General features: G+C 38.2%; 2 protein-coding genes across 7 annotated transcripts in view; one reads left to right on the top strand and one right to left on the bottom strand.

The window, feature by feature from the left end:
- Positions 1–13,832, top strand: part of LOC138738645 (calsequestrin-2-like) — a 49,382-nt gene extending 35,550 nt beyond the window's left edge. The window contains exons 13-14 of one of the 2 annotated variants that reach the window (XR_011341643.1): positions 3,476–3,607; positions 13,733–13,832. The gene's annotated coding sequence lies outside the window, so the exon portion shown is untranslated. Of the gene's footprint in view, positions 1–3,475; positions 3,608–5,600; positions 5,977–13,732 lie in introns of those variants that run through there. The other variant, XR_011341642.1, reaches the window with a different exon arrangement.
- The window catches only part of LOC138738644 (vang-like protein 1), a 37,817-nt gene continuing 27,787 nt past the window's right edge, over positions 7,542–17,571 (bottom strand). For all 5 annotated transcript variants that reach the window (XM_069889261.1, XM_069889259.1, XM_069889260.1 and 2 more), the window contains 4 exons: positions 16,993–17,126; positions 15,892–16,024; positions 13,643–13,877; positions 7,542–11,297 (listed from right to left, as the gene is read on the bottom strand). In XM_069889261.1, coding sequence (XP_069745362.1) covers positions 11,037–11,297; positions 13,643–13,877; positions 15,892–16,024; positions 16,993–17,126 — 763 coding nt within the window. In that variant the 3' untranslated portion in view covers positions 7,542–11,036. The remainder of the gene's footprint in view (positions 11,298–13,642; positions 13,878–15,891; positions 16,025–16,992; positions 17,127–17,571) is intronic.

Genomic DNA, 17,571 nt, shown 5'->3' with positions numbered 1-17,571 from the left:
AAGATACTCCACTCTGGTCACTGCATGTTGTCACCTCTGAAGAGATGACAGCAATGGACTTGAGAATGCTGGATGTTATTGTAGAGCGCCACGAAAGAACCAAAGACTTGTTATCCAAACCAAGGCTTTTATTAACTAAAAGACTGGAGCATATCACATGGAGGTCGACCATTCCATAATGACCTGGTCTGGCTAGGAGCAACCCTTTAAGACCTGCCAGTAGGCGTGGCTACACTCTCAGCCAATCACAGTCATCCTACACTACCATCTGTAGATATACACATTGGTGATAGAATCCGTACTATCAGAGTTATCTTCAAGGATTTTCAGAAAAAATTTGGTAAAATCTATCATGAGAGATTGTTCGATAATGTTGATCATCAGGAATCATTAGGAAACTAGTTCAATGGCAAGAGTGAGATGACAGAAGAACAGCAGGCATTCCAATTAACAGGATGTGGTAGGGATGTCCACAAAGATCTGTGCTGGGGGGGGGGTGGTTTGGAGGGGGGAGGACTTGACTATTCCACATATTTATTCATGTTCCTCATACGTAGATGATGGAATGTAAAGCCACTTGACTAAGGTAGCTCACAATATTTGTTAAAGTATAACGAGAGAGCTAAGTAAGAGAACTAGTAATAGAATGGATAAAAGAGCAGAACTGTGGGCTATCCACTTTGGACTTGAATAGAAATAAAACAGAATCTTCTCTACATTTCAAAAAGCTAGGCAAACCTTTTGAAAGTGAGATTAAGAAAATGTGTTGTAAAATTTTAGACCTCTCTTCAGCAAATGACAACTTTGTCAGCTGCTAACTTCAAATGTGAAAGTGAGTTTGTCAAACAAGTTACAGGAATTCAGAGATAATAAGAAAAAAAATCGGAGTTAGGTCTCAGATAATCTACAATCACATTTGTTGATGAAATGGGCTAAGTGAAATAGTCTCCTATTTTAAAATAAAATATAGAGCACAGAAAGAGGCCATTAAACTCATTCAGAGCCGTGATCACATTTACTGAAACCTCCTCCCACTTTACTTGTGTAAATCTACCAGCACAGCGTTTCATTCCTTTCTTCACCATGACCTTGTCCACATAAAAAGAGATTAATAAGAGAATAGAATCAGAAGTTTGACAAAAGTGAAGAGGTTTCAAAATATTACATTTATGAGCATTATTTCCCTCAACCAGTCCATGATAAGTAGGTTCACCTCTATTTTCCAGCCAGAATGTGATGTTCAGATTCTACCAGTTAGCTTCATAAGTTTATAAATAATTTGTTGGAACCTCAGCAAAACACCACAAACAAATATTTTGGTCAAAATGGCTGCTTCTTGGGATCCTGTGATATAAATTCTAAGAGGTGGGGTTTCTCAGGGGCACTTACTCAAGATCACCTAGACTTGATTATCAGGGAGTGTACTTTGCAAACAATATTAGTCTTCAAGACAACTTTAATGAAAACTGCAATAAACAATCAGATATTGAATGTCTTGTTTGGACAATGGCCATTAACAAGATCTAGGGCTTTACTGAGTGACTTGAAGAGTCAAGAAAAAGATACAGGTTAAAAACTGGCCTTTTGTCCAGAGTCTACACTGACCATCAATCACTAATGCTGACCCAATTCATTTTATTCTCTCCACATTTCTAGCAACACCCCCCCCCCCTCCATTAGAGAGACATTTTATAATCAGACAACTAACCTGCCAACACACTTTTGGGGGGGGGGGGTGGGGGAAGTGACATGAAACTGCAACACCTGGAAGAAACTCATGCAGTCCCAGGGAGTACAGGCCAACTGCATGTGGAGAGCACCAGAGGCCACAACTAGACCTGGGTCAATGCATGGCTGTGTTAACTTTACTTCAGCTGGGAACCTTCAGGTTGGTGACACCAAGCTTTTCCAGGGATAACTGAAAGGCATTAAAGTACATTTGCATGCTTTGCAACTTTGGACTCCCCTTAGCACACCACATCTTTGTCCAGTATTATGATACTCTTTAGCACTACAAAAAATTAATAAACTGATTATTTGCAGAATGGTCAAGATTAAAGGGAGATTTGATAAACATACAATATTTTTAAATAGAGTGATGAATTCTTGGCAATTGTCAGAATAACCAAAGATTTTTTTGTACATTTTATCTCGCAAGGAAAAGGGCACCAGTTCTCAGTTGGGGGGTGGGGGAGGCAGTGATGGATAATAAATGGGAGGAAATGTATGCAAGGGCTCCTCTGACAGGGGCGGGGGGGGGGGGGGAGAAGCCACATTGACAGAAGACATTTTAAAACTCCCAGAGTGCAAAGGTTAAACAGATGCAGCAGAGGCAGAGAGAGTAAGAGAAAGAGATGGTGTTCCGACAGGAGACCAGGCGGGAGATATAGTTGAAGTAGCTGGGAGCCCAGATTCAGATTTATTGTACAGACATGACATCATATACAACCCTGAGATTCTTTTTCCCGTGGGCGAGGCAGAATTACCACTTCTCGGCAGTACAAAAATACTGATTCAACATACACATGTAAACAAATAAAGAAATGTAAGCAAAAGAAACTGTGCAATAGAAAGAGGGAAAAAAAAATAAAGTGAAAAGATACGAGCCCTTAAATGAGTCTCTGATTGAGTTTGTTGTTGAGGAGTCTGATGGTTGAGGGGTGATAGCTCTTCCTAAACCTGGTGGTGCAAGGTTTGTGGCACCTATACCCTTTTCCTGATTTTCAGCAAGAATAGAGCATGTGCTGGATGATATGGATTCTTGATGATTGCTTCTGCTCTATGACGGCAGCATTCTCTGTAGATGTTCTCAACGGTGGGGAGGGTTTTACCCATGTTGTCATGGGCTGTATCCACTACCTTTTGCAGGACTTTATTCTCAGGGGTATAGGTATCTCCATACTAGACCGTGATGCAGTTGGTCAGCACATTTTCCACCACACATCTGTAAAAATTTGCTAGGGTTTCTGGTGTCGTACCAAACCTCCACAAATTCCTGAGGAAGTAGAGGCACTGATGTGCTTTCTTCACGAGGCCAACAGTGTGTTGGATCCAGGAAAGATCCTCCGAGATAGTGACCCCCAAGAACTTAAATTTGCTCACCCTCTCCACCTCTGAACCCACAATGATCTTGACCCAAAATGTCATCCACTCCTGTAGTGACTGGTATCCATAAAAGCCGTTTGCTTGTGTTGCATTTCAATTGATTCACCACAAATTCCTGGTGGGTTTTAAATGATTTATTAATACACAAAAGAGTTGCAATTATCTATAACATAAGATTCCAATAATAACGATGTTAATAATGACTGTTGTAACGATCTTCTTTAACATTTATATGTGGAAAAGATGTATAAATAACAACATACATAGTGACAATCTGTGATAATGATCTGTAGTAAAGTTCTATATGTAAATAGTCAACAAAAAATATTTGAGCCTCACTCACCCTCTTGCCTTTGTCCCGCCACACCAGTCAGTGGACTAACAAACCCTGAGGAATTGCGGCCCAACTCCTGCGCATGCGCCAACCAAAGCCTTGCGCATGTGCACAGGAAGCAACGTGGCCACGCTCAGCCTACGGACGCTGTGACAGCACTTAACAAATGTAAGTACACACCTTTGGCCCATAATTATTATAATGAGATGTAATGTCTACAAATAATAATTACACAATTATACAATAAATTATAAATAATGAGGCTGGTCTTTACCTGGCACAAAATTCCTGATCATGAATAAAAAGAGACGATCCCCAATTGATGTTATTAGATCACTGACCATGGCAGATGGGCTGCTTGCTATCCATAAGAAACACTTTGAATATATGGGTACATGTGACACTGGGATGGAGGTCGGGGGAGGAGAGAACCTGGAGTTTTCCTTCAGGATATGGCAATTTGGGGATTCCTTAGAAATACATCCCTGTTCTCACGTAGGCCATGTGTTTCCTAGATACAAGCTCCTTACTCCAGGAGTGAAGTCCTGGCAAACAGTAAACTTGGAACAGAAAATAGAAAATAATCCCTCTTTGGTTCGGGAGTGATACTGAATTCAATATGGCAGCCATACTGGAAATGCTGAGTATAGGCTGCTGACAGTAATCCACGTCCATTGGTCTGAGTATTGGCCACAGAGGGGTCTAAAGCTTCTGATAATAGAGAAGGTGGTCCTTTGGACATTTTGGTGGATCAAGCTTGTTCCTTAGCCCCACTGTGCAAAATGATACAGTGCTACCCGAGGCAAGAAATGCATAAGTACAAACTGTTGCATTCTTCTTCCTGGCCTGGTACAGGCACTTTTGAGAGTTTGCAGTTATCCTCACCCACCCCAGTAAGACCACTTTCTGAACGGAGGTTGCAGCACTGTTTTCAGCTGCTTCCTTTATTTCCACTTGCTTATTTTCATTTCCTTCTTTCTTTGGTGGATATGCAGTATCCTGAGATGGGTTAAACTACAAATGTTGCAGCGGAGTCACTTCCTGCAGTTTTTAACTGATGTGTCCTTTACAGAGACAGCCAGAACATACTCCATTTTCCTTTAAGAAAGTGGTTTTCTCACAATGATTTTCTTTTTCAACTGTGGGCACATCTCTAAAGCATGTCCACCTTCACAGAACAAACAGCTCTTCATAGCAGACAAACTCTCCTTTTCTTTAGTTCCTCCATCATTTTCCTTATCTGCACCTGTCACTCTGGTAGCAAATATACTTTCTGAGGCTGTGAGTTGGACTTCCTAACATCTTTACTCACTGTTGGAATGTCTTGATATCTCCAAACACTGGATCTGTAACAATGTCCACTTGCCATTCAAGGAAATCCACCATATCCTTAAAGGTAACTCCTTGATCTTTTTTTTTTTAAAAAGTTCTCCATATATCCCTCAGCCAGTAGGGTAATTTCCTTAAGATGACTAGCACATTAGCAGGAATTTCAAGTTCTTGTATGTAATCCATATCTTCCATGGCATTACATCCTCTCAGAAAGAGCATGCAAGCTTGTAGAATTTTTGTGTCATCCGGTTTTATTGATGACCATGGAAGAGCCCCATATAATCTGTAGCAATTTTATGCTTGTTGCCAAAATGCTCCTGTAGCAAAGATAGCCTCGTCAAATTCTCTGTCTGGGACCATATGTAGGCAACTCCTTACAAGTTCCCATGGCTATCTTCTTGTGAACTGTTCCAGATAACAGAGACAATCTCCGGAGCTTTTAATACTGTATTCGAAAGATTAATGAACTGTTGGTACTGAAGCAGGTCACCTTGGGCAAAGAAGAGACTGTAGCTGGATTAATGATGCAGCCATTTCATTTTGCCTTTCCATGGCTGAGAGTACGTTGCTCCATTCACCGCTACTTGTAGCAGGAAACATCACAAGTTCATGTTCACCTGTATTTCTGATGCTTGACTGGGATGGCAAAGGAGCTACAGCTCTGTTTGCAGTTGTTACTACTGGTGCATGAGAATTGGTAAGAACATGCCTTGGGAAGTTTTGTCTATGTACATGTTTGTCTTGTAACCGTGGTACAAAGGAATCTACCTTAGCATTAAGTGAAGTCTTGCACTGCGTCTGGGTTTTCCTTTTCAATTCTTTCTTTCAGGAGTTTCATGCAATCCTTTATGTAACTTCCGTAGTCATTTTTGCTACCATGGCGATGGTTGAAGTTAAGAAAAATGATGAAAATGCAATGCAAGCTGCAAGGTGGCAATGTGGTTGATGGCAGAACAGCAATTGATCATCCTGGAAACTACTATCCATAAAGGTCACTTGGAAGCTAGTTGAGGCTCATTTGTGAAAGTTTTGATTGAATCACGGTCCAGATGGGTTTTAAATGGTTTATTTAAAAGACTCAAAAGACTTGCAGTGATCTATAATGTAACATACCAATAATAATGACTATTGTAACGATCTTCTTCAATGTTATATGTGGAAATGATCTATAAATAACATACGTAGTAAAGTTGTGTGTGTAACTGGTCAACAATAAAAATATTTGAGCCTTACTCACCCCATCTTTGACCTGCCACACCAGTCCGCAGGCTAACAAAGTGTTTGGGCGCCTAGTTCTTCCTGCAGTTTATTTTTTGCTTCAGATTCCAGCATCTGATCTCTTGTATTTCCATGCAAAGTTAAAGGTTCTAAAGCACATTTTGAAAATATGGAACTTTGCCATATCAGTGAAGATGTTCAAATTAAAAAATGTTTAGCAGCAACTAGTAAACTGAATGACTATGACCTGATTTAACATTTAACAGCATCAAATTTACTCATGTGTATCAAAAACCTCTCATAACTATACATGGCTGGACATGGTGTACTCTCTACTGAAGAACTTTATTTTTTTCCAGAAGTAACATCCAATCTCTCTCAAGAAACTTGTATGAAACCTTCAGTCTCAGGAATTAGAAAAGTTTCCAATTTGAGGCAAATGCCTTTTATTTTTATTGCATGATTGGCTTTTATGAGGTGAAAATGAGGCTTCAGTTGTACAGAAAAAATTTAAGGATTAACCCCGGCCAAATTAATCAAAAAGCAGATGCTCAGTTTATAAAATATACTGAATTTGAAGTCATATCTATAATTGATCATGGGCAAAACCTAAATAACTGGCTTTTAAATGAATTTAATCCAAGCTGCACTGGATTCAGTCCATAGTGGATAAACTCCAAACCTAGGCTCACATTTCTGGTTTTTGTTATAAACATTCAGCACCCCTAAATTTAATTCCCTCCCATTCCTCCAAACGTTCCCACACATAAACATTGTGCATTATTCAATTATTCTTAAATGATCTAATTTAAGATCATTCTGACCAACTTGAACTGCACTTTCAAGCCAGGAAGATAATTTACAAATAAGAGACCTATTCATGATTCTGAAAGTTCCCATGACTAGAAATGTTCTGGCTTATTAACAGTTGGGGAAATGGGTAACAAACTGCTTTAACTTTAAGTTCATGGTTGGCATGGCTCTTGTCAAATGCAAAGACAAGAAATGTTTCTGAAATTCTATGCTTCTAGCACAACAGATCATGCCTTTCTTTAACATTCAGTCGGAATGTGCTCTAATGTGGAAAATTTGTCTTCCTTTCGGAGGCTGCAGTTTTGCCTTCACACCATTTTACTTTCATACTACAATTACTTGAAAATAAATTATTCTGACATGTTCCAAGACACTTGCATACACACAATTTGTATATCCAATTTTTTTTTAAGATGAAGAGCTGAACCAGTGAGTTAGGTCAATGGTCTCTGTGCACTGGATTTGGGGAGAAGTCTCATCTTTATGTGACAAGATCCTCAATGCTAATGTGTTGCAATAGTTCAACACTACAGACCTGCAATGTATTATAACATTACTATGTACTGGAACACCAATGCTGTCACATTTCTTATTGTTAATGCTATGGGTATTATTGCTCAGTTATGGGACTGCTACAGGGACTCCAAAGGCAACTAGATTTTTAACAGTATCCTGAGAAATGTTACCAACACTCCAAGAACAAGTTTAAAAAAACTAATGACAAATAAAGGCAGACAGCTCTAGCTTTCCTCTTTATTTTCAGGAGATTCCATGTACAAAACCTGGTGTGGAAAAAAACATTTTACAATTTGTTACAAAAATGTAAAATTTAGAGAATGATTCAAAAAAGAAATAAATTACTAAGGCTACATACACACACAATTGGTTAGTGTCTATCATGCACCTATTCAATTGGATTAAAAATTCAACAACTCCAAATGTCCCTAAAATCCATAAATTCTGTTTCAGTACAAGGTGCAGAAGCTGGTGGTTACAGTCCTTGGCTCTGTTAAAAGGATATACAATAGAAATTGTCTAAAAATTAGTTCTTGTATAAAATTAGGTGTGAACAGTAGTTACACAGTGACAATTCAATAACACTTTTACAAGACTAGAAACCTCAAGTGAGTTACCAATCAATCTTACAGCAATGACCTTGGCTGCCAGAATTTGGTTGCCAACAATTTGTTTTTTTGCTTTACAGTGACAACTGAAATTGATGCATTTTACATTCATATTGAAACCTTAATGGAATCAAGTTGCATAACGTAAATGAGCATTGGTGGTGACATCCCTGTTCATCAAGGAGGCTATTGATTCTTGCAGATTATAAACAGAATAGAGAATCGCAATGCCATATAATTGTGATAGCTTTGTATGACAGAGAATGTAGCACCCAGGTGACTTTGTCCTACAATCTGGAAAATGCAATGAATTCCTAGCAAAAATTTGCATTTATTTTCAAGGGAAAAGATCAAATAGGACGAACTCCTACAGATGTCTTCCTCTCAAGCTTTCAGCACGTCTTAGTGGATGCTTCTATTAAATATTCTGTTTATAAGTTCCCTTAAAATTAAATAGTCATTTGATATTGGCCTCTCCTCCCAGATAACCATATAACCATTTACGGCACGGAAACAGGCCCATTAATTCAAAGAGTGGGATGCAGTAGGACTATCTTTGGCAATGTGCAGTGGTTTCTGGGTAAGTGGTACACGAGAATTCTCATGAGGTGAAGCCATCAGTGAAAGAACATCACAACAAGAAAGGAAAAGGTAAAAACATGGCTCACTCAGACTGGATTTCGTGCTCAGAGAAGGGCCAGCATGTCTCAATATTTCCAGCAGAACCAAGGGACACACAAATCTAAATACTAAAGGAAGTTTCTCTTTGAATGTTTATTAATAAAAAGTTTAATGCAAACAATTGGACCCAAAGTTTTTCCATGAAATGTTCAGCTAGCATTGGTTTTTTTTGCATCTCTGATAATTTTTGTGTTTAAAGGAATGTATGTGAAATCTGAGGTAGTGACAGTAGAGATAATGCATAAAGAAAAGCATTTACTATTTACATGGTATTAGAGCAGCTCTCGGACTCAACTATCTTGAAATACAGAAGTTGTGTAATTGTCAAGAACTTGTGTTCAAATGCCATTTCAGTCATTGTTTTCCATCAGAGAAAACAAGTTTATTCAACAACTCATCAAAGTGACACTAAGCTGAAAATCCTTTGCTACTAAGTCTAGTTGATTTCAATTTCATTGTCAATGTGCCAATCTCCTTGGAGATTTTTAACTGATTAATGTATAATACATCTAATAATGTTTCATTGAAAAGTAATGGATAAAATCAAATACATAGCCCATTTTCTCAGGTCCTGTCATCGTTGTACATTAGAGTTGGAGTACACCCATCTATCCACCGTGGTCACTGCCGACTTTGTTTATAAACTGCATTTATAGAAGTACAAATCAGTTTATGTCCGTTCTAATTTCCATCTTAAAAAAGGGGGCAAATTTTTCTGAGATGCCTCATCCAGCAGTCAAACAGAAAGATGACACAAATCAACCAAATGGAACCACTTAGATTGACAGGTAGCTCTCCTATCTTTAAGCTGAAGAGCCAGTTGTCCTCTTCAAGCGACTGGGCTGCCGATTTGGTGGGATTTACTCTACCCATTGCCATTCTGCATTTATACAAATTACTCTCCAATTAAAACTATCGAAGGAAACTAAACAAGAAGACAGTGAAAGATGTCCTGACACATCCTATCAATCAATATGCGAGATCTTCACATGAAAAATTAACTTTAGGGCAAAGTCAAAAGGATACTAAAATTGAAACAACAAATCAAACCTTGCTGTAAGATCAATTAGTACATTCATTGTCAGATGATATTTGGCTTTTAAAAAAAAACAAGCCAAAATAATTTTCTGTTGCTAACAGTATGTTGTCAAATGTTTAGCTGGTTGCTTGGCTCGGTCTGATATACACATTGGACAAATACTGTACTCTGCTCCTGATCTGATAAAACATTCTTTACACAAGAAATGTTAACTTAAAAATTGCTTAAAACAAAGTTCTGTTAAAAAATAAAATAGAAAATTCAAAGGCCACAACCGTTTAAAAAAAGTAAATTATTCAAACAGAATTCTGACAGCACATATTTCGATATAAAAAAGTGGGAGTGCAGTGCATTGCTGGCAAGAGGTGAGCCAGCAGGGCACATTTTGCATTGCACTACAAGAGGTAAAAGTGTGAAGAAAATAAGCAATAGTCCTCAGTTAAAGAATGCAGTTCTTATGGGGCAGATCCCAAGACACTAAACAAAATGAAATTTGGAGTATTTTACACGACATGAACTTTTGGAATTAGATGTGACACTGGTTTTAGTGTATATGATTTAAAGATACACAAAAGACAAAATTAATGCTTGTTCTTTGCTGTACAAGTACTTCCTCATGTCCCAAATGCATGCATCTTCGTGTTCCTTTCCTCAAGCACTTCTCAAGCCCTCAGTGATTTTGCTGAAATAATTTCCAATCTTCATTTTGGAGGAGGGGGAAAAGAGAAGGGATTGGCAGTGGGGTCTGGAAAGTTTATCCCTATCTTTACATTACCTGCCTAAGGCAATACATCTACAAAAACTCCACATATCGGATAAAACACTATCTACTCTGTAACAATGCTTACACTGTGCAAGTCTACATTCCTGAACCAAATTTTCCAAGCTTATTATCTGGGAAAAGCTGGTTGTCTAGAACACTAGGAGTGGATAGATGGAATCTATCTACATCTTCATTTGCAGAACAGTTAGCCATTAACAGCTAGTGTAATCAATCTTCTTAAAGAAATGCCAAAAATTTCAAGAAAGTCATATTTCAGATTTTCAAAGTACTTCTCTAGAGGGTGAGATGGTTCAAATGGAAATTCTCTAGAAACAAGTATAAAGACAGTGCACTTCTCACAAAATGGAAAATAATCATGTTTCTAGAGGTCCACTGCTATAATGCTGGTGTCTGGAAGCAAGGCGGATACAGTTCTCATCAATTGGGGAAAATAGGCAAGCTCAAAATAGGCAGAGCACCTTTTCTTGAAGATTTATACCAGGAACTTTAGGCCTCCACTATTTAGGGGAAAAAATCTAAACATGGTCAAACGATAAACACCCTTCCCCATCCAAAGTGCAGTTGGATTATCTGACTGATCTGCCACATGTCCTTGGCATTAACAGTTTACACCGATGTCTCCGACTGAAGACGCAACACAAATTTATGAGATTTTGGGTCGATGAACTCTTCAGAGAGTTTGATGAAAGGAATTTTTTTCACTACCACTATCAGACTGAAGTCAAGACATTTTAGTGTGAAAATCAAGTCATCCTTTAGCCCATTGGTTACTGCCTCTTCACTGCTCAATGTCCACTGACTGGCCAACCATCTGTTCTTATCATACTGTAGGGTGGGTCCAGGGTTCAAATAACGCTCCAAAAATGCCTATAAATTGAAAAAGACCCAGTGAGGAACCTTTCAAAATACAAAAAAATTATAATGCAAATAACGAATCAGATAAAAAGTGAAGCATTTTGAAGCAACAAAAAAAAACAAACTTAATTGATAGTGTGTTCACTCTAATAAAAATTCATTAATTCTGATAACTTTTCAGACATCAGAAAGCATTTTAAAACCGATAAGAAAAGTTTCACACACCAAAGTTGAGTTTCTGAATTGGAGAAAGATCAATTTTGAGGAACTGAGAAAGGATCTCAGAAAAGTCCATTAGAATGTTATTTCTGGCAAGGATGCATCCAGCAGGTAGAAGGCCTTCAAGGACAAAATTTTGAGAGTGCAGAGATTGCATGTTCCTACCAGGAATAAGGGCAAAGGTAACAGACATTTCAAGGGATACTGGAGAACTGGTAAAGTAAAGGAGGGGGCAATATATATAGGCAACAAGGAGCAAATGAGCAAATTGTAGAGTACAGAACATGTAAGAGCACGCTTAAAGAGGAAATTAGAAAGGCAAAAAGATATGACGGTTCTTTGGCAGATGTGAAGGAAACTCCAAAGTACATTAAAAGTAAAAGGATAGTAAGGGACAAAATTGGACCCCTAGAAAGCCAGAGTGGTCAACTATGTGTGCAACCTTTCAAAATGGTGGAGATCTTGAACAATATTTTTTGCATCGGTATTTACGCAGGAAACTGGCAGAGTGAATAAGGATGGAAGGGAAAGAAATAGAAGTGTCATGGATAACATGGAGTTTAAGGAGAAGGAGGTGCTTGCTGCCTTGCAACGAATAAAGGTAGACAAATCCCCTGGACCGGTTATGATATTCCCCCACACCTCGAGGGAGACAAGTGCTGAAATTGCAAGATCCCTGACGGATATATTCAAAATGTCCTTAGTTATGGGGGAGGTGCCAGAGGATTGGAGAGTAGCTCATGTTGTCCCTCTGTTTAAGAAAGGCTCCAAAAGTAAACCAGGCAATTGTAGGCCAGTAAGCCCAATGTCAGTGGTATGTAAATTATTTGAAGGATTTCTGAGAAAGGATGTATAGATATTTGAACTATCATCAGCTGATTAAGGACAGTCAGCATGGATTTGTGCATGGTAGGTCGTGTTTGACAAATCTTGTAAAATTTTTTGAGGAAGTTACCAAGAAGGTTGATGAGTGAAAGGCTGTGAATATTGTCTATATGGACTTTAGTAAGGCCTTTGACAAGGTTCCACATGAGAGGTTGGTTCATGGCTGATGAAATTTAATGCAGACAAATGTGAGGTGTGGCACTTTAGAAGAGTGAATCAGGGTAGGACGTACACAGTAAATGGGAGGCCACTGAGGAATGCGGAGAAGCAAAGAGATCTGCAAATACATACACATTGTTCCCTGAAGGTGGTGTCGTACGTGGACAGGGTCGTAAAGAAAGCTTTTGGCATCTTAGCCTTTACAAATCAAAGTATTGAGTATAGAAGTTAGGTTATTATGTTGAAGTTATTCAAGTCATTGGTGAGGCCACACTTAGAATATTGTGTGCAGTTCTGGTTGCCCAGCAGCAGGAAAGATATCAATATGATTGAAAAAAAAATGCAGAGAAGATTTACTAAGATGTTGTCAGCTCTTCAGGAGTTGAGTTACTGGGAAAGATTAAAAAAGGTTAGGACTATACTCCTTGGAACGAAGGATGGAGGGGAGACTTGGTAGAGATTTATAAGATTACGAGGAGCACATGTGAGTAGGATGTTTCCACTTCGATCGGGGGAGATAAATACAAGCTTTAGGCTGAAAGGGGAGAGGTACAAGGGGAACATTAGGGGAAAGCTTTTCACTCCGAGAGTGGTAGGATTGTGGAATGAGCTGCCACCTGATGTAGCGATCGCAGATTCAATCTTGAGTTATACAAATAAATTGGATAGGAGTGGTCTGGAAGATTATGGAATGAGAGCATGTCAGTGGGAATAGCTAGTTTTATTGGTTGGCACAGACAGGAAGGGTCGAATGGTCTGTTTTTCTGTGCTGCAACGTTCTATGGTAAAAAATGTAAATATAATTCTTCGCAAACAAGGTCAATGTATCTCTTAAATAAGAGACTGAGGAATTTTCAAATATGTGTTTTTCTTCTTCTATTTCACTGGACTCCCTTCAAATCCAGACAACTTTGGAAGAGTTAATTGATTTCACTATGGAACAAGTAACGTGACTGCCCAGTTAACAATCTTCATTTAAAAATTAATGCTTAGAGGCGAATTAAGTTTTGCTCAAATTATTCATTCTGCAATTTTTGTGATAAGAAAGGTGTTCTTGTGCAGCACATTTGCATTGGAACTCCATTTTGACATACCTTGGGAGTCATGTTGTTGGTAACACAAAATGCCAGGTGCTGCAAGATGCTCTCCATGGTATGGTAATGCTGCTGTCTGGTTGTACGCAGATATTTCTGTAACGCTCTCGCCATTGAAGGAAAGATGGACTGCGCAGCATTCAAAGGATCCATCACTTCTCCAGGAGCTTTCTGCTGCTCATCATCCTGAAGTCTTCGAATGTGAGTAAAAGCCTCTTCAACTGCTACCACCAACCTGAAGATTAAGTTAAAGGAGAAGCAGACCAATCTCTCAACATTTACCTCTTTGTACCAAGTAGTGCAGTTATAAACTCAAATCAGAAATTTCCAGGCTCATTCAGTGGGATTTGTCAAAGTTCAGATTTATTCGTGAGAGAAATGTAAACAAAATGAGATACAGAAAAAAAATACAGTAATAAATAATGTGGTCACGTAGAATGTAACAATAATTATTGTCACGTAGAATGTAACATGAAATTCTTTGATTTTGTCTACCATAAGACAGAGAGAGAGTTGCCACTTTGTCCAACGCCCCTCACAGCAACCTACAGCACCTGGTATTTCTAGACGGTCTCCCCTTCAAGTACGATCAGGCCTGAGCATACTTGGCTTCTGAGATCTGACAATCTTCCCATAATTCAGGCTATTAGTGCAAAGTAAAAGTCCTTAAAGGCCAAAATAAGCAACTGCATACTGACAAAACAGGTAAAGCATTTATAGTTAAATGCTCTGTAGCTTCTTCTCATTGAAGATAGAAACCTTTTAAGATATTTCATCCCATCTAGACTGATTATCTTGAACAGTTCTCTATTCTTCCATGAAAAATCAACTTCTTTTTAAAGTGACAGCTTGAATCCAATTGTTTGATAATGATCAAAATTACCTGCATGCTACAAGAATGAAACTAGTTCTTGTGGGTGTTATACAAAAGACTTGAACAAATGGACAGGTTGTGTACTGGACACTAATTCACTATTGTCCTTTTTAACTTGTCCAAGCAACTTGAATTTTACCTAGTATACAATGGTCAGTTATTTCTGTCTTGAACACTTTGGCAAATAATATCAAAAGGAACCAGGTTGTGAAAACTGCATGAAATTTATTCAGAAGGTCTTTATAAAAGCATAAATGATGTAACTAGTTCACAGAATATCCTTTCAGATCTTTGATAAATGAAGCTAGAAAGTTACACATAAAAATTTTTTTTTCAAAATTGCAGTATACTGTATATGCCAGCGTAGAGGACGACCCAGGAATTTCCACCTAAAATGCTAATTTTGTGTGATATGTGAGAGGTTTAAGATGGCCCCCAAAATCTGGTACTTACAGTTGACCAATGGATGCAGTTAAAAGCAAATCATAATATTTTAATAACAAATTACCATGTAAAGGTTTTAATTTTATTTGCATCTTTTAAAATAAGCCAGTCGGTTCCTGTAACAGGCCATTTAAAGCCTGTACAGTCAGTCTGGGGGGAGGATCCTGCAGGGGGTGGGGGGGGCGCTGAGATTTCTCTGATATCTAACAGGTCATGAGCAAGATTGCATCAGAGCTGGCGGGAAGATGGCACCAGCGTTGAGACTGCACTGTCAGGCTCCGATTTTAGACCCAGCATACAGGACAACTCCAATTTTTAAATTTTGAGGTTGTTCTATACACATATATGGTAGGTGAAAGCATTAAACTACAAGAGATGTTAAAAGATTATACTACTGAGCAAGATTGTAGATTATATAGAATTTGATGCAGGGAAATACTCCCAAGTAAATTGGGAGAAGGCTGAGATGGAGCTTGTGAATGGATCATTGAAATGATTGACAGAATGACACCTTTATTTTCAATGGAATAAAATTCATGAATAGAGATTACATTATTGCTAAGAGCAGCTGCATTCTCACTCTTCATAAAAAATTATCTAAAGATTTTCAGTTTTGGTCTCTATCTCTTTAGCCTTTCTCCGATCAACCTTTTAGCTACATCTTCCTGTGGCCATTGGGTTCCAACTCAAAAGCATATTTTACAAGAACTAAATGAGCTCCACTGGCCAAGGAGACTAGCTCCATTGTGGAGAAAGGGTGTGGAAATAGGTCTTCATGAGTGAATTTAGGAAATAGTTCATGCAAAGGTTTAGAACTAATATGCAAATGATTAGCATTTCTCAGAGATTGTTTAAAAACAAGTTATTGCATGGGACAAAGACAAGTGCACAAGGGTAAACATGATTTCATTAATATTCTGACAAGCATTACCTTGCACGCCGCTTTTTCACCCTCCGATCATGTTCTGCTTCCTCGTAGTATAGTTCATTGTGACTGGAATCACGTCTCCTTGCTGCTGCAGCAATCATTGCACGAGACTGTCCAGCGGCATTGTTTCCAGGACCTAGGAGTCATTGAATTTTTCTGGATAAAATAAACTGCTTGTTCTGACCCTCTTTAAGCACTAGCATCGTCGTCACCAGACTGTTATATGTCAATAGCGTTCAAAACTAGTGATAAAATGCAATTATTACAAAAAAAAAGCAGCGTATTTTACTTTTAAAAAATGTTTTTCAAAAGGCAGCCAAAATCATAAAGGACCTCCATCACCCTGGCCACCACCTCTCCTCATTTGTACCTTTTCTACCCAAAGGTAGCAAAGCCTGAAGAGGTTCTAGGTTCAAGAACAGTTTCTATCCAACAGTTATTACACTCTTGAACCTCCCTTTGCTTCACTCATGGACTGCTCAAATAAAACAAAAAGATTAGCTACACTATTGCAGTCACTTTTATTTGCTTTTGGATAACTGCAAATATAACCCAGCTATTTTTTGTATTTTACTGCCTCTTTTTAATTCAAGTGTACTATTGTAGTTTTTCTCCACTCAAACTACCTGCTCAGCTGCAGCAAGCAAGAATTTCAGTACAACATACATTGTACAATGTATATGACAATAAACTCATCATTACAAGATTGAAAGGTGTTAGTGTTCAAAAGGACTTGGGTGCCTTGTTCATAAATCAATGAAAACTAATATGCAAGTAGAGCAAGCCAACTGGGAAAGTAAACTGTACATTTGACTTAATTATAAAAAAGTAGGAATGTTTTGTTTCAATTTTATATAGCCTCAATAAAACTCCATCTAGAAAATGTGTACAGCTCCACTATCCTTACCCAAAATGGCCAAACTGGGGAGGTAAGTCACTAAGTATATTCAAGGCATGTCAAATTTTAGATATTAAAGAAACCAAAAAATGTGATACAAATTTGGCCAAATCTTACTGCTAGAAAAGGAATATCCCTATTCCGGATTCCACCTTTTAAAAAGCTGCAAGTCACTTACTGGCTGGATCACACCTGTATGGACTTACCATCCACATTGTAGACTTTTAATCCAGCCATGTGCTTGGCTGCACGAGATTTTGCAGCAGTTAAGAGTGCTGGGTTGTGGACAGTGAAATCCTTGTAATAATTCTCCAGAATAACAAGTGCAGCCCTCTGTATACTGCAAAACAAGAAAATGCAGCTGAAGGCAGATAAATGGAAAGGACACGCAACCAATCTGATCCTATTTTAGACACTGAACATTCTATGACAACAATACATCTTACAAATTGGTCTAGGAGTCATCTCAAATCCCGATTTAGCACTTTGAGTAATTCAAGGTGTTTTTTATCCTTAGCCAAAATTTTATTGAATCCTAAAAAAAAATTCACAAAGTAGCCAGGGACCTGCAGTTCAATTATGTTAGTGATGTACCGATAATGAAAACAGTTCACAAAAATTGAAACAAAATTCCAAAATCTTTGGAAACAATCAGCAATAGCTGAAGAAGTGGTTCAGTTATATTACAATAGATGCACAGTCCTCAGTTCTACACAAATACAAACTAAAAAACAAAATTAATGGAATAGACTCACCTGAAAATTTTGTGAATTAAAAAGATTTGT

Source organism: Narcine bancroftii, chromosome 7 (genome assembly GCF_036971445.1).
Source record: "Narcine bancroftii isolate sNarBan1 chromosome 7, sNarBan1.hap1, whole genome shotgun sequence".
NCBI lineage: Eukaryota > Metazoa > Chordata > Chondrichthyes > Torpediniformes > Narcinidae > Narcine > Narcine bancroftii.
Note: the sequence above shows the minus strand (reverse complement) of the source record. Positions and strands in the feature narration are given on the sequence as shown.